General features: G+C 37.3%; 3 protein-coding genes across 3 annotated transcripts in view; all 3 read right to left on the bottom strand.

The window, feature by feature from the left end:
- The window catches only part of LOC116843355, an 89,180-nt gene extending 80,946 nt beyond the window's left edge, over positions 1–8,234 (bottom strand). Inside the window, exon 1 of the mRNA XM_032813726.1 lies at positions 7,232–8,234. Coding sequence (XP_032669617.1) covers positions 7,232–7,302 — 71 coding nt within the window. The 5' untranslated portion in view covers positions 7,303–8,234. The remainder of the gene's footprint in view (positions 1–7,231) is intronic.
- Positions 8,235–9,478: 1,244 nt separating this feature from the next.
- LOC116843399 (L-lactate dehydrogenase B chain-like) lies at positions 9,479–15,110 on the bottom strand. Its single transcript, XM_032813785.1, has 8 exons — positions 14,771–15,110; positions 14,176–14,302; positions 13,812–13,929; positions 13,441–13,614; positions 11,858–12,031; positions 11,641–11,758; positions 11,425–11,548; positions 9,479–9,742 (listed from the first exon to the last, which is right to left on the bottom strand). The coding sequence occupies exons 1-8, from the start codon at positions 14,980–14,982 to the stop codon at positions 9,578–9,580; spliced, it is 1,212 nt and encodes a 403-aa protein (XP_032669676.1). The 5' UTR covers positions 14,983–15,110; the 3' UTR covers positions 9,479–9,577.
- A 723-nt stretch (positions 15,111–15,833) lies between these two features.
- On the bottom strand, positions 15,834–19,728 carry LOC116843402 (L-lactate dehydrogenase-like). The gene is made up of 5 exons (XM_032813791.1): positions 19,566–19,728; positions 17,867–17,995; positions 17,173–17,638; positions 16,838–17,079; positions 15,834–16,418 (listed from the first exon to the last, which is right to left on the bottom strand). The coding sequence occupies exons 2-5, from the start codon at positions 17,990–17,992 to the stop codon at positions 16,254–16,256; spliced, it is 999 nt and encodes a 332-aa protein (XP_032669682.1). The 5' UTR covers positions 17,993–17,995; positions 19,566–19,728; the 3' UTR covers positions 15,834–16,253.
- Between the last annotated feature and the right edge of the window lie 2,212 nt (positions 19,729–21,940).

The following is a 21,940-nucleotide window of genomic DNA, read 5'->3' as shown; positions in this document are numbered from 1 at the left end:
TCTCTCTCTCTCTCTCTCTCTCTCTCTCTCTCTCTCTCTCTCTCTCTCTCTCTCCCCTCTCTGTTTTTCTCTTTCTCTATTTTTACGGCACGGCAGAAATCGTCCTAACGATCGCATCATTAACCTCGTAACAGATCTGCTCTACGTGCGAGCATTCGCCCGCGCTCGATCGTTATCAGCGTACTGGAAAAGCAGGTAAGAGGATTTTCTATTCCTGGATATTGGCTACGTATTTATAGTACGTTCCGGGCTCTCCTAGATATTTATAGATCGGCGATCATACTGTTTCCTTTTGCCAGCGGCACCGGTAGGCGGATAAGAAAGCTGGTATGGGTCACCGCGGAAGACTCTGGCGAGAAAAAGGAGTGTGTACTCGCTCGCGTGCTCGTTGTGTCTGTAAAGGAGCAAAACGCCTGGCAATGAAACGCTGTCGAAGCAGAATTGCTCGGTTCCTCTAGTAATAACTAGCTAGCTAGTTGTAGAATGATTTTTCCATCGAGGACGGCGCCTGCGGACGACGCGAAAAACGCGAGAGCCTCGTAAGGCGCTCTCGTAGTCAGTGCGCGTTTCTTTTGTCTGATGTTAAATTTAAAGGGATATCCCCCAATTTGTGTGTGTTTATTCACATTTTTATTTTATGCCCAGTTAGAGCTTATATATGCTATGCGAGCACACGAGCACTAATTTTTTAACAGGATGATGCACTCTGCACGAAAAATATATTGTAATAAAACTTACAATATATTTTTATGACCTCTTCAATTATACAGAATTATGACGAAAATTACTCTTCTTTTATTTAGGAATGTTATGCACGATTGGCTTCTTAGTACAAAATTATTGTAATTACGTCAATGTTTTTTTATATCATATAAGTAAGTCAAGTCTTTACTATTTCTATGATAATTTATACTATAACTTAAATAAAGCTTAGCTTCACAAGAAATATGGTAAAAAGAAATATAATTTTAACATAATTTTTACTATAATAGTTTTTCCGTATTCAAGAACCAAATTATTTGCATGATAAAAATCATATAATACACATACACACACAAAATGACATATAATTTCAATTAAAGAAAATTAATTGACCGCGAATGAAGAACTTTAGAAACACATGATTCTCTCCATTAAAAAAGTCGATTACATTTTTCATAAATATTTAGAAGTGAACGTATTGTACATACGATGAGTGCAGAAAGTGATTGGATAATCGTCAAAATTGAGAGCCGTACACCTGTGATTCCAAGGAGGGAAACATGAGAGAATTCCTTTCTCCACAAATTACACCTAATCACGATTTCTGCTAAGAGTCGACTCGGACGCGCGCGGAGGAGAACTCGCATACGCGCTCTCGTTTGCACGCTATCACGAAAGATTTTCTATTCCTGGACATTCTGGAGTATTTATAGACCAGCAGCTGTCGTCTTAACTGCTGCAGTGTTGCGGTATAACGTGCATAGGAAAGCGAGATCTTACGTGAAAGCCGTTAAGGCCGTTTCCACTGTGTCGCTCGCGGACCCGAGAGAAACCGAGAACAGGGAGCATCCACCGACGCATCGTGTGTAAAGGTCGTCGAAATGTCAACAAACGTGCTTCCACAAGGACACTGTGAGTGGCAATAGGATGGCGCCATTATGGATCGAACTCATTTCACCCTATCGCGTAAATTGCTTTCGAGTCCTTTGTGCGTATGCATTTGGATTTTACGCGCGCTATTTCATACATATGCGGCAGAGACGGAAGAAAATTGCCTCCTCTATATAAGCGATATATTTCCTTGACAAAGTTATTTCTGCCGGACATATTTACACGAGCAGGTTGTCTTGCGCAGCTTGTCATTACTTTCCTTGATTCAAGATATACACTTTATGCATGTATGTGTATGTGCATAAACTTTTATTTTACATATAACCGGCAATGTGTGTGTAAACATATGTAGAGGAATATTTTACGAATTTGTACAGCGCTTCTTCGCGAGACATTCATCTCAATAACAGTTAATATCACACGAGCGGCTTAGAACATAATTGAAGGAATATCAAAATGAATGATGACTCCAAAAGTGTCGACAACGTCGATCGTCAAAACGCCATGTCAGATGAACACTAATCAATCACGCTATTCTTTTCATATTTTTTGCGTATTAATCTTATATAAATATAAGCTGCTTTGTTTTATTATATTTAGTGGAAAATCTAACCATACATATATAATAATCTTTCCGCAAACTTTTTGTATTTTCGTTCTTAAGATTCTAAATTTAATTGTAAGAGCATAACAATTTTTCTTGAAACTTTGTTGAGCAAATCAAACATACGTTCGATATGTTTCAGAATTTTTGTATCAGGTAAATACACTAATTGACAGAGATTAGAATTTTGAAATTTTTTATCGTTTTTGTCACATATTGAACCATGCTCTAATTTATTATTGCACATACTTTCAATGTGCAAAAGCACTTGTAATTCTGTGCAACCAATGCGACATAAATTTTGCAAAAAAGAGGTCAGTATTTCGTCGGTGAAGTATGGTATTTTCTTCATGCATAAGTTTTAATGTTTTCTACACTCAAAAGAAATGTTTTGCTGATCCAGCGAGAAATATCATAATTTGTCGCTGTTTTTTGTATCTGCTAAAAAATTGTTTGTGGTACGTAGGATTTACAGCAGCATTCTAACAATACCTGCAAGCAAATTTAGATGAGTGTGAGGACTATACATTCGTTTGTCCTGCTTTTCTGTCTGCACAATCAATTTTTATAAGTGTGACTGGTTTTTATCTGGTTGAGCGTCACAGAAAGACTTTCTTACTAAATTTCACAAATGATTCAAATAGAAATTCTCTCTTTCTCTGTCATTTATATCGATTAAATATAAAACATTTGTGAAATCGCAGCTTGTTCATTTATCGATCTTAGCTAATTTCTTGTATCTAATTTTTGCTACGTGATTGCAAGACCATTTTGTTGAGTGTTAGCTGTCGTTAAAATGGAAGGAGAACTGCGTACGCGGAGAAATACTGTGTATTTTGTTATTTGTAAACAACGCAACCTTCGTCCATGCTTTTACTCTTTCCTTCTTTTCTTTGTTGTTTCAGCAAATATGACGAGGCAAGTTTTGTATTTCACGTTTATGTTTGGGAAATACTCACACGCACACAAGACGAACGATTGTCGCGGGTAGATAGAGTGAATTTTATTTAATCAAGTGATTCCGCTTGCTGTGTTTTCCTGGAAATTTTTTTTCGTCGTTCCCTCTTTATACTCAAATATCTCGGAATGTTCCGAACAAAATAGCGCGTTAACTCTCGTCTCTCTCTTTCCACGAAAATCCCGCGTTGTGTAACATTTAATTTGACGCGTAATCTCCGATATTCCGAATGACGCCGACGATCTTGACGAGCATTGATGTCACCGATTTACGGGTAAAGTTATGCAATAGCTTAATGACCAAGGATTTTAAAACAGGAGGATTTCGGGCTTCTTAATAACACTGTACTGTAATTAAGACGATAAAACTACGGAATGAGAAGGAATGAGACTTCCTCGCATGAAGAACATTTTTGGAATTCCACCGCATTAAATTATCGTGACGCATTCCATCATTCTGCAGACAAGATACATCGGCTTCTTTCAAAACATTCAATATTATCTGTATGAAAATACGTCGCAGAATGCATTCAAAGATATTCTATATACAAGGAAACCAAGGTTGAGCAAGTTAGTTTTTTTTTAACTAAGTTAAGTTAAAATTAACGGCTTTGAAAATTTAACTTAGTTAAGATAAAGTTAACCCATAATGAAATTAATTGAATTAAAAGTTAAATTAATAAAAAAAAGTAATCAAAAAGTTAAAAGTTAAATTTGTGTCATTTCATGACTTCAGGGTTTCAGTTTTATAAATAACAAAATAAATATACACCTTATTTGGAAACATGTTTTATTTACAGATACTTATTAAATTTCAGTAATAAAGTTTTTTCGAAACTTTTATCGGACATTTTTCCTCGATGATTGTCGAAAATGAGCCCTTCTGCACTGAACAGCCTTTCGACGTCTCGCGACACCTTTATGGCATGGTTAACTTCATGATAATTGAATTAAAAATTAATAGTTACCGATAAAATGTAACTAAGTTAAAAGTTACACGGAAAAAAAAGATTTGCTAATATATGGACAACTAAAATTATTAACTGCAGGAGCAAATTTTCTTGCTTTCATAGCAAAGTTATTTAGTTGTAGTAGCTAAAAGGTTTACTAATATATATATTAGCAAATCTTTAATAATGATTCTATTTGAATCATTTATGAAATTTAACAAGAAAGTTTTTCTGTGACGTTCAACCAGATTAAAACCAGTTACACTTATAAAAATTGATTGTGCAGAAAAGCAGGACAAACGACTGTATAGTCCTCACACTCATCTAAATTTGCTTGCAGGTATTGTTAGAATGTTGCTGCTGTAAATTCTACGTACCACAAACAATTTTTTAGCAGATACAAAAATATATATATTAGCAAATCTTTTAGCTATCATTCAAAGTCCTCTACCATTTTTCAAATGACCACGTAGATGTTTAGTTACTAAATTTAGTTAATTAAAGAAGATTAGTGCATTATTGTGCGCAACTGTACATATACATAGTCATTTGAAAAATGGTAGAGGACTTTTTTGTTCAGTTTGATCTAATATACAAGCATACAACGGTAGACGTTACCATCACAACTATCTACCGTATGGCGCGTGATCATTCACAAATCTTTTTGGATTAATAACTCCAAATTTTACGTGGTTGTTCGCAAAATGATAGAGGAATCTTTTGTTCTGTTTGATCTAATCTATCTGTACACCGTGGCTCCTCCGTGAGTTACCGGACACAAAGAAATATCTCATCCTCAGCAAAATTCTTTTATACATAGTCAAGTTCTCCTAAACTCAAAAGGAAGAAAATATTCATGCAATATTATTTATCTTCATTTTAAAGGAGAAATTTTCCGTAAAAGCTTCCATTTAGAATATAGGAAAACGTGTGGTAAAAACAAGTTTAATTGGATTAATGAAATTTCTGATAAAATATGACCAAACTAGAAATTTCGGTTGATGTAATCAGAATTCAGTCTGAATTATTAAGATTTCGGCTTAAACCTGAGGTTGCAGCGTTATTTTTATCAATGTTAATTACGGCATAAAGCCCTAGACCGATCCCATTTTGTTATTTTTTAGATAAAAAAAATATAACCAAAAACGTTAGATAATATTTCAATTAAGTATCTATTTATCAATCTTTATTATTTTAATAACAATTTTTCTTAAAAAAATATTATACGAGAACTATTCTTAAAATCCTTTCGAGGCCCACATAATAGTCTATACTGAGAGAAATTATCCAATAAAAAATTAACAAACTGATATTTCCGATCAAAATATCGATGACTTTTTGTATACTATCAGGAAATATTCGGTGAGAAATATCAGTTAATAATTTTTTGATCGGTTTGATCTGATGAAATGTCTTTATGATCAGAAATATCATCAAATTTAATCGGATATCCTGATTGGATTAGAACTTGATCAGAAATTTCGAATAATTTCTCTCAGTGTAAGAGTTAAGTTAAGCAGAATTCTGATAATTTCAACCGGGATTTCTCAATCATTCATATTTAAGAGAAAATTAGTTAAGGCTATCAAACTTTTTCTCCGAGTAATAGCATTTTGCAACTAGAGTTATTTTCTTGGAGAGAAGGGGAGAGGAGAAGGTGCTAGAATATTTTCTTGGGATTATATTTTGCTGAGTATTTGATTTATGCACCGTACAAACACACATACACACACACACACACACACACACATACGTTTGCGACGAAGCATTCGAGAAAAACACTCGGAACCCTATCCAGTCATGTATCCGTTTACACGCGCGTATCAGTGACTCAATTAAACACGTATGTCCGAGTTGTCATGTCCGACTCCTCCAACAGAAATGTTGTTATCCATTATGTAGCAGATAAACGACAGACCAACCCGACTTTTTTGCTCAACGTTCTGGCGGTGCAATAATTTTCCACGGTGATATTCCAGGCACAGAGCGTGCGCGCCGTTACGTTTAAAAACGATGTATCGACGACCTTATTTCCTTAAAACGCGCGAGCAAGCAGTGACTGCCGAGCACCATTTCTGTGCTAGCGGTTTTTACGTATCACGCTACCGAGTGAATCGCGTTTTCTGAACGCACTATATTAAATTTGGGGCGCTTGCGAGCTCGACTTATAGCTCGAATAATTAGAAATGCGAATTTGTGCGATAGTTTCCAGGCGACTATCATGAACTGCTTGACCTGCTCGCGAAGGACGCGTGCCTAACGGATGTTGATTCCGTTGTTCTCGACAGGATTGTCCGCCGAATCCTTGTTCAAGGACTCGCCCGTTCCTCCTTTCCTACGTAACCAAGCTGCAAATCGAGAGCGCGGCATATCGAGTCGAAAGTAAAACGTTGCACCACGATCAGCTGGTCGCAACAGCGCGCAATGCCTGCCTCTTACATGGCGAACCAACTGTGTGCGACCTACCGATACGCGGTCCAGTTTTCGTGGACCACTCCGCAACGAGCGCACATGACGAAACAAGGTGGTCCTCCGTTACATTTTGATGTCCTTTGGCGAATTCATATCACGAAATCGCGACGCGTTTTGCAACGCTCGGCGTAATCGTGACGTTGACAGCCGATCACGTGTTCAGGTTTCAGTTAAAAATACCTATAACCCAATTCGCGCGACTCGGCGAAAGTATGTAAGAATGTGTTTCCTCGCGACTCTCGCTGATCATAATTAATAGAAAATTCACAGGAGCAAATAATTAACGACGAACGGACGAGGTATGTCGAAATCGACCAAGACGCTGTGGAAGATTAAAAGGGGACACACCGTTCATGAGGGAGATGCGTTTTTCTCTCTGCCAAACGACTGTCGAGGAAATAAAGCGTCGCGATCAGAATCGCGAAATGCGCGAAAACCCCCGAGAGACTACTCTCGCCACAAGGCCCGCCGACACAGTCCGTCCCACCTGTCAGCTGCGAGCCGAGTTGACAGCTCCGGTGTGTCTATAACTATGACGAGCCTGTGGACTGAGCGAGAAACCGCGTACATGTATTCAGTATACCGAGCCGTACGCCTCGCACCCGGAGCGATTATGCTGTGACGCGACAAGCGGGTCTGGATACGAGCAACTCACTTGATCAGAATCCTCCAGAAGCAGCCAAAGCTGGAGCCGTTTGGCACTTCGCTCGCGTACGATATAGTCATTTCCTGCCTGACCGCGCGCACACTCTCTCCTTCTCGACTACGCTACCCTTCTTCTTCTTCCTCCTCCTGCTCGTCTTCTACGGATCACCTGGACGTACCTCGCACCGTGGTCGTTGGTGTTTCCGGTGGAGATGCTGCACACTCGCGCACATGCGGCGCGCGGGCCGCGGATGTTCCGTTCCGATCGCTGGCGATCGCTCGGCGGCGGCTCGGGAGGGGGCTCGGGACGGGAAGCGCACCGAGTTTTACCTGATAGCTCACGATGGGTTTACCATCAGGAAGTTCTGTTCACGCGCGGATGGACGGAACCAGCTGACCGGGCGAACCGACTGTCTACTGACTGAACTCCACTGACGGACGGCGGGACCAAACGGAGAACGGGGCCCGGCCTGCCACCTCCACCTGGGAGGCAGGAGTGTGAGCGTCACCTGCGGAACCCGTCACGGAGCAAAGCCGCTTACCTGCGAGAATCTCGGAGCCATGGGTGAAACTCGAACGGGGGAGAGAGGGGTTAAGTTCAAATTAGCCGCCGGCGAACGAGCGACGCGATTTACTTTTTCCTACTATGTGTCGCGGAACATGGTCTTACGACGACTTCTTCGTTGAGAGACGACCATTCCGGGACGGCCACGTTGCGCAAACTTGCAATCTGCATCGCGGTGGATGCGAGGAACGTTAAATGTCGAGTACAAGTAACTACCTCTCGCTCAAACCCTCTCAAGATCAATTATGTCGGCCTAGAACGTTTATCTTTCGGATTTCACAATGTTATCCGGATGGATTCACGATACATAAGTCTGACGGTGTGTGACTGTCTACGTACCCCTACGTAGAGACTGTTTAAAGCGTCAATCAGAAAAGCCAAACACCTGAAATCAACTCATATCCAATGAAGAGACGCGCAAGCGTAAGCCACGAGGATCCAGCGATTGAGAAATGAGGATAGAACGAAGCCCGGCTGCACGTCGAATTGAACGTCGATGCTTTTGATTATGTTAATCACGGGTGCGACACGTTGAGGGTCGATTTCATCTCAGCGCTTCTTATCTCCTCGTTATTCACCGTGAGGTCCACCTCTGGTCCCATCGAATCGCGCGCGATGTCAAAGTCATCTCGTATCAAGCCCGGGTCACGTAGCCGCACGGAGCCAACTGGATGAATTTATGTAACTCTGTCGTAAGGCACTTGTGACACATGTTCACGCGGAATTCCTCTTTCAAAATCAATGACACGCCTGGCCTTTCAAGTGGATCGACGATGAATAAAAGGGGAACGTTCAATGCGCACGTTCGCCATCTCGGCGATATTAATAACGTCGTGAATTGCCGTGTCTCGCGCGCTCCTCGTTTCGCGCGCTCGCGCTGAATCATCCGGCATCCTCCTCTGTGCTATCACCGACGGTGCGTGTGTCATTATCATTAGCATAGCTAATTACAGCGTACTTAGGCGGACGATAAATCATTATATGCGCGAGGAGATCACTCTCGTAACTCGCGACTACTCGGTTCCTACTTGGAGGATGCCCGATGCGGAGTGTCGCTCTCTTACGGCACTGGGCCCGTTCAAACACAGATGGATATAGGTATTGCACAGGTACCGGGGCATTTGAAGGCGCCATCTTGCGCACAGTTTTCACACCTTCCTCTTACCTTGCCGTGGCCTAGCCTGCGGCGTAATCGCGACCTTCTGGTACCATCCACCGATCACCTTTCGCTCGTGCTCGCATGGAAGCACAATATGCAAACTCTCGCCACTCCGTCGACATGATTTCCATAACGCAATGGGGAAACCCGAAAAGTCCGATGTTGCTGTGGTTCAACGAGAGTGCTACTGCTCGAATGAGAAAGACTACAAAACTCTCCCAGATTGTACAAAATAAACAAAATGAAACGTATCCTAGATGCCGTAGATTAGGTCATCGATTCTCCCCGACCTGATTTCAGCAGCCGACGATCGTCTACGTGAACGTGCATACGTCATTTGCGAACGGTCATTCCCGCGACAACGATCATATCCTCGACCTGTCGCAGAATTTGGAATGAGTTGGATTCAAAGAATCCATCAATAATCTCCTGCCTGATTTGCATAAATTAGCAATCGGAGCGTTTGCGGTCGCGTGAGGCAGACACGAATTCGGTGAACGGTCTTGTGGTGATGGTCGTAACGGGACGAGACGTCGAGACAAAATACGTATAATTTATAACAATCGCGGTAGGACTTTTCTTACAAAACAGAATGAACACGCTGGTCTAACGTCTCTTTCGCGCCCATGCGCTCAGGGTTTCAGATCTTTCTGCACATCGTACACAATGTTCGCCGAAGCCTGGAACATTTTTTTCTCAAGTTCGGTTATACGCATCCGTATGATCTGCGTGATGCCGTTCTCGCCGATCGCACAGGGTAAGGACAGGAATATCTCGTGGCACACGTCGTGATGACCCTAGAAAAGGTAAAACAGTTTCACTTAGTATCGAATGTTTGTTAGAATGAAGTGTTGTATAAATAAATAAATCAATAATATACGTGTTGTACATATATAAGTACACAATTGATTTTGTTGGAAAGCTTGAACATTGGGAGTTTTAATTATATTATATTTTTCTAATTTATGTCGCAAGATTTTACTTTATTTATATTTTCTCCAATTTTCTCAAAAGTGACTGATGTGCCAAGACTATTTCTATCCCAATTTTTGGCATGTAAAGTGAATGTCCCACACACATACCCACACACAATTAGTCAAATAACCTCTCATCATGAAAATGAAGAAATATTTAAACTTATTATTAAAAAATAAATAATCATTATTCAAATATCATAAATCGGTACAGAATCACGCAAAAATTCTTATTAACCTATCATCGACTTAAACATAGCAATTTATAAACTAATGACTTTGTATTATTTAATGAATTCTGAAGAAGCTAATTACGCTATTAATACTATTTTTTAACTCTATAATAAATAAGATTTACAGACCACATATTATTTTAACAAATAGGGATGTCTGTATCGTTTTATGTCATATTTATTCAAGTTGTTACTAATAAGGACAAATAAATATCTCCTAGAACCGATTTGTGATATGTATGAATTAAGGCTCCTGGATTTTTCCATCGTTCATCTCTTTCTAATGACGTCAGAATCGAGAAAACGCATGCAAATAATTCTTGTGAAATATGTCGAGATAAAAAGATATCCACGAAATGGCACTTGAAATCGATTAAACACACATCTAAAATATTTCGTACACTTTCTTTTTGTTCTAACAATCAATAATTAATTGTAAAATTAATATGACATGAATAATGAGAAAATTAGGTTAAAAAAGAAGGTTGCATGTCATGTTAATTTTATGATTATTTATTGATTGTTAAAGCAAAAGGAAAGTGTTCAGAATATTTTAGAGGTGTGCATAATCGATTGTAAGTGTCATTTTGTGAATATATTTTTTTTATCTCGACGTATTTCGCAAGAATTTTTTGCATGCGTTTCTTCGCTTCTGACATCATTAAAAAGAGATGGACGGTGCCTAGAAGCTTTAATTGCGAAAATCACATATTTAATTACTTTCTCTGCTTATAAAATATTCTTTATCCTTCTTTTAACTCTGACATAACTATTCGTTTGAAGTTAAAGAAGAACTGCACAGATTTAACAAAATAAACATGCTATATTAACTGTCAACTTCTAAAATGTTGGCGAGTGCTGTTCGAAATGTCAGAAGTACACTCATAAAACTTTAATGTTCTAGCATTTGTTATAACTTTTAATTTTATTAGCGCATTTATTATAATTTTTTATTTTATTCCCGCGAAATTTGTTATAACTAATAATATACAAAATTTAGAATAGACAGTAAAATAGACAGTAGTATTTAGAATACACAGTAATTTTTTAAGATAAATATTAACTAATTTATTAAAAAAAACATGCATAAAATAAACTATCACTAATTAAGACACTGTCACTAATTGGGACATTCACCTTAGATTTGTTTTTGCGGAATACTAATCGGTGACATTAATTATTTAATAGCTACAAAAATAATGTTTCCTTCATGTATAATATAGAAAACGTGAATAATATTAAATAAGAATAGCGCAACGTATTGAAGCCTACCTTGATCAAAGTCGAAACTGGTATAATCGTCTGCGTATTATGTAATATCGCCGATACGATATCGCCTACGGAAAGTCCAACGGCCGTATTTGAGTATCCTTTCAAGCATCGGACCATGGCGCCTCTAACAAAATAAAAAAATATTAATATTCGGGTAGGAAACCGAAGTGTGTGTGCGAAACTTTCTTTTGATACGAATGCAATTATCAGACTCACAATCTGACGACTTCCTTCGATATATCGTTCCATTTTTCGTCGTCCGTGTCTAAACCGATGTTTGGGATAATATCGCGAAATTGCACACCCGCAACGTTCACTCCAGACCAGAGCGGAACTAGGAAATGTTAAATGTTAGATCGGACTTTAATACGTAACGTATCGCCTTTCTCTCAGTGTCGAATGTCAAAGAGCGATCGCTGATCGCTCGGCTCACCCTGACTGTCCCCGTGCTCGCCGATAATGTATCCGCGCACCGAACTCGGCGCAATTCCTAGTCGATCGCCGATCAGATAGCGAAACCTCGCGCTGTCTAGATGGGTCCCGCTACCGATTACTTTATGAATCGGGAGTCCGCTTAGTTTCCAGGTGATCCAACTCAAGATATCCACTGCGCATAATTCATGTAATATAATTCATGTAATGTACGTCATGTAATGTAATATTCATATTCATGTAATGTACGTCTCGAATTTTCAACGTGACGTAACATGCATTGAGTTTCAATGCACTACGTAATGTAAACTTTGCAATTTCCAACGATAATAATATCCTGCTTCTATTACATATTGATAATATTAAAATAATTTATTATACAGGGTGTTTGACAATTAATGACACACCCGTTGTGCAGGTAGAACTCATCAAACTGCAAATAAAATAACTACTGTTTCGTAAACAACCACGTAAAATTTCGAATTATTAATTAAAGAAGATTAGTGCGTTATCGGGCACAATCATATACCAATCTTCTTAATAACTAAAAAAACTAAGTGGTTATTTGCAAGATGATAGAAGACATTTTTCTTCATAGCTAATGTACAAGCACGCGACGATACAGCTCATTTACCGTATCGCGCATATTCGTTCGTTAATATTCTTAAATCGATAACTCGAAGTTTTACGTGATTGTTTGCGAAATAAGAGGAATTTTGTGTTCAGTTTGATGAGTTCTACTCAGGAGAAGAATGCGTCATTAATATCGTTAGACACATCCTGTATACAGGATTTCCGGATAAATTCACAGAGGATAAATTCACAGAGGAGCCGCGGTGTACAGATAGATTAGGTGAAACTGATTCCTGTACCATTTTGTGAACAACCACATAAAACTTTAAATTCTTAATCAAAGATGATTTGTGAATAATTACGTGCTATATGGTAGATAAGCTGTGATGGCGATGACTGTCGCTTTACGTATATTAGCTGAAACTGAACAAAAAAAGTCCTATATAATTTTCCATGTAGATATTTAGTTATTAATTAAAAAAGATTGGCGCATTAACGCACACAACTATACACCAAACTTCTTTCATTAATAATTAAACATGTACGTGGTCGTTTGAAAAATGGTAAATGACTTTTTCGTTCAGTTTGACCCAATATGCAAGCATACGGCGGCAGACATCGCTATCACAACTCATCTACCATACAGCGCGTAATAATTCACGAATCTTCTTTGATTAATAACTTAAAACTTTACGTGGTTGTTCGCAAAACATGGTAGAAGAATTCTTTATTCAGTTTGACTTAATCTATTTGTACACTACGGTTCTTCTGTGAGTTACCGGACACAAAGAAATATCTCATCCTCAGCGAAATTCTTTTATACATAATCAAATTCTCCTAAACTCAGAAGGAAGAAAATATTCATGCAATGTTATTTTTCTTCACTTTAAAGGAGAAATTTTCCGTAAAAGTTTTCACTTAGGATATAGGAAAACATGCGGTAAAAACAAGTTTGATATCTGTATACAATAAATTATTATATACATGTAATAAATTATTGAGTTGAGACACCTGGATTACTGACGACGACGAACACCGCGTTTGGGCTATAGCTCACCAGAGGCGGAATTATATTTTTGAATATCTCCATATTTCTTTGAACCAAGTCAAGTCGAGTTTCCCCCTTGATCGGCCGTACACCCGCGGCTATCACTACGACCTTCGAATTACTCGTCACGCAAAAATCTACGAAAGAGTCATTGTTCACCTTCAAACGCCGGCGAAAGAGGAGAATTAGCGCGGTTGTATACCAGCGGATTTATATATTCGTACAAGGTATAAATCACAATTACGACCGTCAGTCGAGTGTGCAAATCTAATTGCATCGCTCATGATAGCGCCTAGTATTTGTGCAATTAACACGAATTCGAGAAATCTTTTACCAGTATCGTACTCGATCTTTGGATCTCCCATGAACACGGAGCCGTGGACGAAGTCCAATCCTTCGCCTTCCAGCTTTTTGGGGAAGGCATCTACCATCGCGATGTGCGAAGTGATTCGCTTGAAACGATGGCGGAAGTCAATGAAATATATCGCTAACAGACTGGTATTTCTATTCTTTTGTAACTCACGCTATAAACTGCATGTGTAATAGAACTAATATCGTTATACTACAGCACAATCTAATAGTGTACATTCCATTAAGTCCACTCGTATAATACACCAACTTTCACTTCAATTCGAAACAAACGGCACAATCCGAACGGGCCCCAAGGGTTATTCGAAAGGTATGAAGGATCGCGGTACCTGAAAGAGAAGCGAATTGGCGACAGCAACACCGACCATACCAGCGCCTACGATAGCGACTTTGTGGCAACAGTCTCTAACTGGCTCCGACAACTTGCACAGGAGCTCTTCCCGCAAACATGGCGAACTGAAATATGAAGAATTCAATACCATTACCATTCAAGAAGAACATATCTAATAAAATATAGCATTGAACAATGACAAGTGGATACAGATGAAATGTTGCAATTCGTTTTTAATGCATACCTTCTATAATAAATAATTTTTAGGAAAATCTTTAATATCTCGTAATTTTTAGAAGTAACTTTTCTTCAGCATTTATATACGTAATGTACGGTCACATCTACTTGCTTCTTTTTATTTTAACCCGTAAATATTTGTAAATTACGTGATAAATTCGTGAATATTTATAAGTTATAATGAATTTGTGAATATTTGTAAATTATGATAAATTCGTGAATGTCATATTCGTGAATCTCATATAATGAGATAATTCGCAGCTAAATTCGAATAAGCTTGAAGTAAATTGAGTTAATCATATCCGCGATATTTTACTCCAAATTACAAGTCGTCATAAATCAACGAGAATGCTCACGTGAAATTGTGCACTCCTTGTAAATCCGATCCCGCGGTTGCATCTTTCCCAAAGCGCTTTCCTTTATCACGTCCGAGCACTCCCGACAAAATCGTCGGCGGCAAAGTGCGTAAATATCGGCTCCTGACGAAATCACACGTCGACGTCAACCGTACGAGATGTCGCAAGCACAACGGTAACGATGAATTTGACAATAGAGATGGTAGAACCATTGTTTCCGTCACTCGTCGAGTTAACAAACGTCCCACGATCGTTTCCCCTCACACTCGTCACATTGCACGGAATCGTTTTTTTTCGAGAGGAGAGAGTATATCGATAAGCGGCCGACATAACATCCTTATGTCATACCGCCATTACATTGGTTTGCCAATTGTTAAACGCATCCATGGTTACTGAGCTTCGGTTCAGTTTATCAGATAACCAATTCGTGTATATAACAGGTGCTCGTAAAAGGTATATAAAGTATCCGGAAACTCACAAAAGAGCCACGGGGTAAATTAGATCAAAATAAACAAAAAATTTGTCTATCATTTTGCGAGCAACCACGTAAAATTTTGAGTTATTAATCAAAGATTCGTAAATAATTACGCGCCATACGGTAGATGATAACATCTCCCGCTATATTCTTGTATATTAGATTAAACAGAACAAAAAAGTCCTCTATCATTTGCCAAATGACCACGTTTAGTTATTAATTAAATAAATTTGATGTACAATTAATACACCAATTTTTAATTAATACGCGTTAATACACACAATTTTTTTAAATTAATAACTAAACATCTACGTAGTCATTTGGAAAATGATATAGGACTTTCTTGTTCAGTTTGACTTAATACACAAGCGGCAGACGTCGCCATTTACCGTATGGCGCGTAATCATCTTCACGAATCTTCTTTGATTAACTTAGAATTGATTAACTTAGAATTTTACATGGTTATTCATAAAATAGTAGAATTTTAGTAGAAGAATTTTTTGCTCAGTTTGACCTAATCTACTTGAACACCGCAGTTTCCCTGTCAGTTATCGGACATTCTATATAAAACTATACGATTCATTAACATGTGATTTTTAAATATTTTATTATATGAAAAGTATTACATATAGATTAAAAATAGAAACGCGAAAATCGTCACGACACTTACTATTTTAGGTGGAATAACATAATTTGTTATAAACATTCATGAACGTACACACAAATAAGCACGCGTAAACATTCGTAATAAGAACATTCATAATGCAATCGTAGAATATGTAATAATGCTTATACGTATATAAATAATAAGAAATAACTATAAAAATTGTGCAAAATTACATAATACTGCGTTTGTTTCATACGTGGAAGTGTATACATGTTGTATGCGTAACTTATAATACATAATTGATTAACTTACTGTTTTACTATGCATGTTTAAGCATCATTACATATCTTACGATATAATACGACAATAGGAACGCGTAAGTAAAATAAAATTATATATTATTAAAATTTGAGACTATTTTGCACTTCATTCATCGTTGCTGAAGATTTCTGCAGTAGTGCAAGTTCCTCGTCTGTTAACTTCTGCTGAACTATATGCGTGACGCCATCTTCACCAAGCGTGCAGGGCAAAGATAAGAACACTTCCACGTTGATTCCATGATGACCCTGAAATTTAGCAAATATTTTTTTTTTTTAATTTATTTTTAATTTATTTTCTATCATGTACAACTTCTTCTTTCGTTCGCTTTACAGAAATATGAAGACAGTACGATTATTATTATTGTCATTTCAGTAAAAAAATATTAATAATATAAATTTAATACATCTTTATTTAGGATATATTAATAAATTTTTAACAGTATATTTAAATAAATTAAAAACTACTATTATTAAAAAATAAAAGGATCAATAAAGAGATATTTATAAAAATAGCCGAAACGCTAAACACCAATCTTTTGTCTAAACATATTATCATATTTTATAGAATATAAAAACAGAAATATTTGCGGGAATTAGTTGTACTGCAGAAAGTAAGTTACTATAAGTTAATATATATTGTATAGGAATCTACGTTGCCGACTTACAGTAACCAATGTGGATACGGCATGTACTTGATTAGAGTTTCTCAATATCGCCGATGCAAGATGCGATATACTGAGGCCGATAGCCCACGAGGTGTAACCTTTAAGTTTAATCACCTCGTACGCGCTTTGCACCACCTGTTTATGTATCTCACTCCAATTTTCCTTGTCTTTGTCGGTGCCTACGTCCTCATACAAATCGCGCAAACGTACCCCGGCAACATTGACTCCAGACCAGACGGGGACTAATAGACAGAAAGAAATATCTCATTAGCACACTTTGTGATATACTGAGAAAAAAATGTTTGGTATCAGACTTGAGGAAGCACTCGACATACCACTGGTGTCGCCGTGCTCTCCGATAATCCAACCGTGGCAAGATGTAGGCGCGACGTTGAGTCTTTGCGATAACAGGAAGCGAAAACGAGCGGAATCTAGATTCGTACCGCTGCCGATAACTCGATTCTTCGGCAAGCCGGACAGTTTCCACGCCACGTACGTCAGGATGTCCACCGGGTTGGAAACGATCAGAAGTATCGTGTTCGGACTATACTTGACCAACTGAGGAATGATGCCTTTGAAGATGTCAGTGTTACGTTGGACCAGATCCAGCCTAGTCTCACCTTCACGTTGACGAGCGCCCGCTGTCACGATACAGATGCTCGAATTCGCGGTCACGGCATAATCCGTGCTAGCGTTGATCTTGGCGTTCTTCAAAAACGCGCTGCCGTGTTGCAAATCCATCATTTCCCCTTTCAGTTTATCAGCCATCACATCAACTAACACAACGTCACTCGAGACATTCTGTAACAGGAATAATTTGTCGAGTGATGTGAATCTGTGTATCTGTAATTTTTACCATAGAAATATGTAATAATAATGTGCATTTTAGTGCATCTTAATGTGCTTTTTTTAATATACAATACGATATGTTTTCTCACATTATTTGCTGTTGTTAAACAAGATGAAACTTATTTAAGATGAAACTTATTTCACCTCTTGTGATCATCGATTATTAGCGTGTTAACTTACGTTTGTCAAGATGCTAAAAGCGCAGGCCATTCCAACTTGACCAACACCCACCACCGTAATTTTGTTTCTACCGACTAACACCGGTTCCGTCACAGTGCATAATAGTTGATCCTTTAATGTTGCCATTTTCTGCAAAATTAAAAGGAATGATCTATTAGTAATATCGAAATGGCATTTAAAAATTCGACATTTTTATAAAATATTATTTTATTGATTTGCCATGTTTTTTATAGAACAAATAGATAAAACGGAATTTTAATTAATATAGATTATAAAAATTAGTACTAATATGTCATTATACATTGAGAAGGTCAAAAAGATCACGCAGTTATTCATGAAGTTTCGTTCGCTTTTCATTATCGAAAGGAACAACGACAAATGAAGTTCTCTGTATGTTGAATCAAATTCAAAGCGAATTCTACTAAAAAATTTCTTTTGAGATCTCAAATGAAATTTCCGAAAAATTTTCCAGAGAATTTGAGATCTCAATTGCTTCGTATGATATTTCAATTAAGATATATGAAAAAAGAGAGTAATGATATCTTAATTAAGATATCATATGAGAAAGAAAGTAATGAAATATTTCAATTAAGATATCGTATAAAAAATAGAAAAAATTTTTTAATTTTTAGATTATACTATATTATAAATATTATAGTAACTTATAAATTATAATTAATATTATTATAAATATCATAGTAACTTGATATTTATAATATAATCTAAAAATTAAATAAGGAAAGCTTTTCTATTTTTTATATGATATCTCAATTGAAATATTGTATGAAATAATTGAGATCTTATATGGAAAATTTTTCGGAAATTTGGATCTCAGTGGAAATTTTTCAATAGGCAGGGCGTCAACACGAGTTCAAGGACCTCGTTAATAATATCGACGGCTCCAGCACGCACCCATGGCTTTTTATAGAAAGATTCGCATCGGCAAATCGTCGCACGCACGAGTACAACGAATGGTGCACGTGGTCGTCAGATGGCGGTGACGGTACGCTACGGAGCGTTGCGTCTCGTGAGAGACAAGCGCGGTTCATCTCCGGTTGAATTGAATGCAGACGCACGAAGCATGCGAGACGGGAAAAATTACGAACGGTGGAGCACGTCGGAATTTAATTACGGATCGACTCGCACGGATCGTCGACTACTCATTAATCATAGATCGCCAATAGCGCTTAACCGGCGAGATATAATCGGCCAACGATGAGCGTGCCGAGCTCGGTATCATTAAACACGCTACACTTTGTATGGGAGGGCAGAAAGTAATAAATTGCGATACCAGCGGTAACGGTACGTGGTGTAACGCAGACGATAATATCACGCGAGTGACGCCCGGCGAGCGACGGCACGTTTTATCGTAGATAATGAGCTGCGCGGCTGATAGCGAGCCCGGTAAAAATAACGTAAAGATGAACTAGCGCGTTACAAATATCAGATGCGAGTATCGGCGATTAACATTCACGGTCCCAGACGATTAGATATTACATGACGAACTTGTCGCAGCCGATTTCACGCGAAGCCGTCTAACCGTCTCTCTCGCGCGCGCGTTTTATATTATTTTATCTCTTTTCTCTCTTAATAACCAAGTAATTTGGATTGTCGTTGATTATTTATTTAGATAGTTTTAGATTCTTTCAGAAAGAATCTAAACAATCTTTAGATTATTTCAGAAAGAGCTTTCACTGACCTGGACGAGATGCTGTACCACTGCTCTTTGAAACTGTCGAACGCAGACTGAGCGCCTCGCGGCCAGTACACCGCTATACTACTGACTGAACTGACAGTTCGTAGGTGCGGACCGGCTAAGGTGACCTTGCCCCCACCTTTTACACTCTTTCCGCAAGCGACAAATATGACAAGATACTTGAGATCTTGGCGGCTACCGGTTTCGATAATAGGAAAGCCGGAAATTACCGATCGAGTCTATGAAATTATTTGCTAAAGCTTCCTAGTAAATAGCAAAAATGCTGCTATCGTAATGGGAATGCGAATTCATTTCCAAGCACGTGCAATACGCTTTGAGATTTCACAGGAAGAAATCTGACGTAAACGCACGCGCAAAATGACGCAACTTCACGCGCGTCTCGAACATCGATCCATCCATGAAAACTTTGCTCTCATGTATTTTCCGAGGACCGTCAATCACGAGACGCTTTGGGAGCATAGGGGAATGTGAGTCATGTATATTTCTGGAGACAATATCCAAATAGTAACTGTCACAGGAATTTTATGGATATCGGCGAAGTTAAATCCGTCTGAACGTCCTCGAACATGGAGAGAGTATCCAAATTAGTACAGTATTCTTAAGAATGTTTTTCATGAACAAAAATACTATTTTCTGCATATTGACGGGCGATGCAACATGAAACATGTCCAAAAACAAAACGTATGATGCTTTCATTCAAGTATGTTTATCGTTACTTTTAATTATTTTATTATTATTTTGTTTTATTTTTACTTTATTTTATTTGTTCAAAACAAAGGACACACCTACTATTAAATTTCCATTAAAAAAAAACTAAATCAACACACATTACAACCATTTAAACCATGTTATTTAATGATATAAAAAAATATCTTGTTGCAATCTATACATGATACAGTCGTGATCTATGAATGTAGTAAGTTGTACAGAAAGATGTAGGATCAAATATTTTGACGTAAGTAATGTGAAACTTTAGATGAAATATATTATCAAGGAATATCATAAAACCGAAGTAAATTACAATCTAAGTAACATTTATTTAAATATTACATATCTAAGTGAATATAATATTTACCAAAAATATATACACATAACGCAACATTCCATCTGGATGAATCAAACGATTGCACGCCACCAGTTGCATGCCTTCTGACGAAACTTTCGTCACATAACTGCAACGCGGCATGGTGATACGTGAGATTGGTCATCGATCCTTCTCATAGAGTTCTTGTGTTCGTGTCAACTGGCACGCAATTCTTTCCTCTTCTACACTGAGGATTGCCTAATAACTATTTAATCAGTTAAAAATTAATTAATCAGTTAAGTTAAATCAGTTAAAAAGTTAATAAATTTTAACGTACTTAATTCTAAATAAATTAATTTTTAACTTTACGAAAAAAAATAGTTTATTCTGCTAATCTGTAGCTTGTTAACCAAATTTATTAAATTTACTAGACAAATTATACAATTATTCAATAGATAATGAAAAAATATTTTTGTCCATTTTACGGAGAAGAGTGCATTAAGCCTGACTGCAAATGACTATAATAAAAATATTTTTTATTACATTACACAATTTAAATTTAAACCTCTTTTCATGTTAATAAACTTTATGTATTTGTGATATAATATACTGATATAAATTGTTATTATATGAATGTATTTTATTACAATTTATAATATTTTATTATACTATTTTAATTAGGCTGCAGACAGTACATTATTTTTAATTGTTCTTATTTATATAACTTTTAACGTAAATTAAATAAATTTAATATTAGACTTAAAAAAATTTAGGGAAAACAATTTGTTATGCGTTTAAATAAACTAAATGATGCTTTTTTAATGCAGTTATATGTTTTAAAAATATTTATTTATTTATAATAAATTTATAATTATTTATTTATAATAAATCTATTATCTAGTAGTAAAAATCGAAATTACCACTCCACGATGAACAGAACACATAACCAGATTTTGCTTTAAAGCAACAATGCTAAATAAATCTGTCTTTGTAAGTTTATGAGAAATCGAGAGCAGCATTGCTAAACAAACAAGGGTTAAGGACCATCAACATTAAACTTAATTTAATTAAAAGAAATTAACTTAGCTGTTACCTTTAATATTAATTAACTTACTTTAATCTTGTTAACATTTTATGTCCTCCTTTCCTCTTATCCGCATGTATACTCGTTCCCCACCTTGGCACGACCACAGTTATTGTATTTACCAGGAAACGTGAGCGAACGCACGTACGCAACGGTCAAACTTTATTACCCGAAATACGATATCGAACCGCGTGACCCAATTTGTTGCCAAATGCAAAATGTAGTAATTCATAAACATCGTTTATAGAA

Source organism: Odontomachus brunneus, unplaced genomic scaffold (assembly GCF_010583005.1).
Source record: "Odontomachus brunneus isolate Ranch 3 - 2012 unplaced genomic scaffold, Obru_v1 Obru_scaffold_032, whole genome shotgun sequence".
Lineage (NCBI taxonomy): Eukaryota > Metazoa > Arthropoda > Insecta > Hymenoptera > Formicidae > Odontomachus > Odontomachus brunneus.
Note: the sequence above shows the minus strand (reverse complement) of the source record. Positions and strands in the feature narration are given on the sequence as shown.

Coding starts and splice junctions, on each gene's coding strand:
- LOC116843399 (XM_032813785.1), bottom strand. CDS start 14,982: ATGGTTCTACCATCTCTATTGTCAAATTCATCGTTACCGTTGTGCTTG. Junction 13,615..13,811: donor AAAGATCGAGTACGATACTG/GTAAAAGATTTC, acceptor ACTCTTTCGTAG/ATTTTTGCGTGACGAGTAAT. Junction 11,759..11,857: donor CGAGCACGGGGACAGTCAGG/GTGAGCCGAGCG, acceptor AACATTTCCTAG/TTCCGCTCTGGTCTGGAGTG.
- LOC116843402 (XM_032813791.1), bottom strand. CDS start 17,992: ATGGCAACATTAAAGGATCAACTATTATGCACTGTGACGGAACCGGTG. Junction 17,639..17,866: donor CTTTTAGCATCTTGACAAAC/GTAAGTTAACAC, acceptor TTCCTGTTACAG/AATGTCTCGAGTGACGTTGT. Junction 16,419..16,837: donor CCGTATCCACATTGGTTACT/GTAAGTCGGCAA, acceptor GCTAAATTTCAG/GGTCATCATGGAATCAACGT.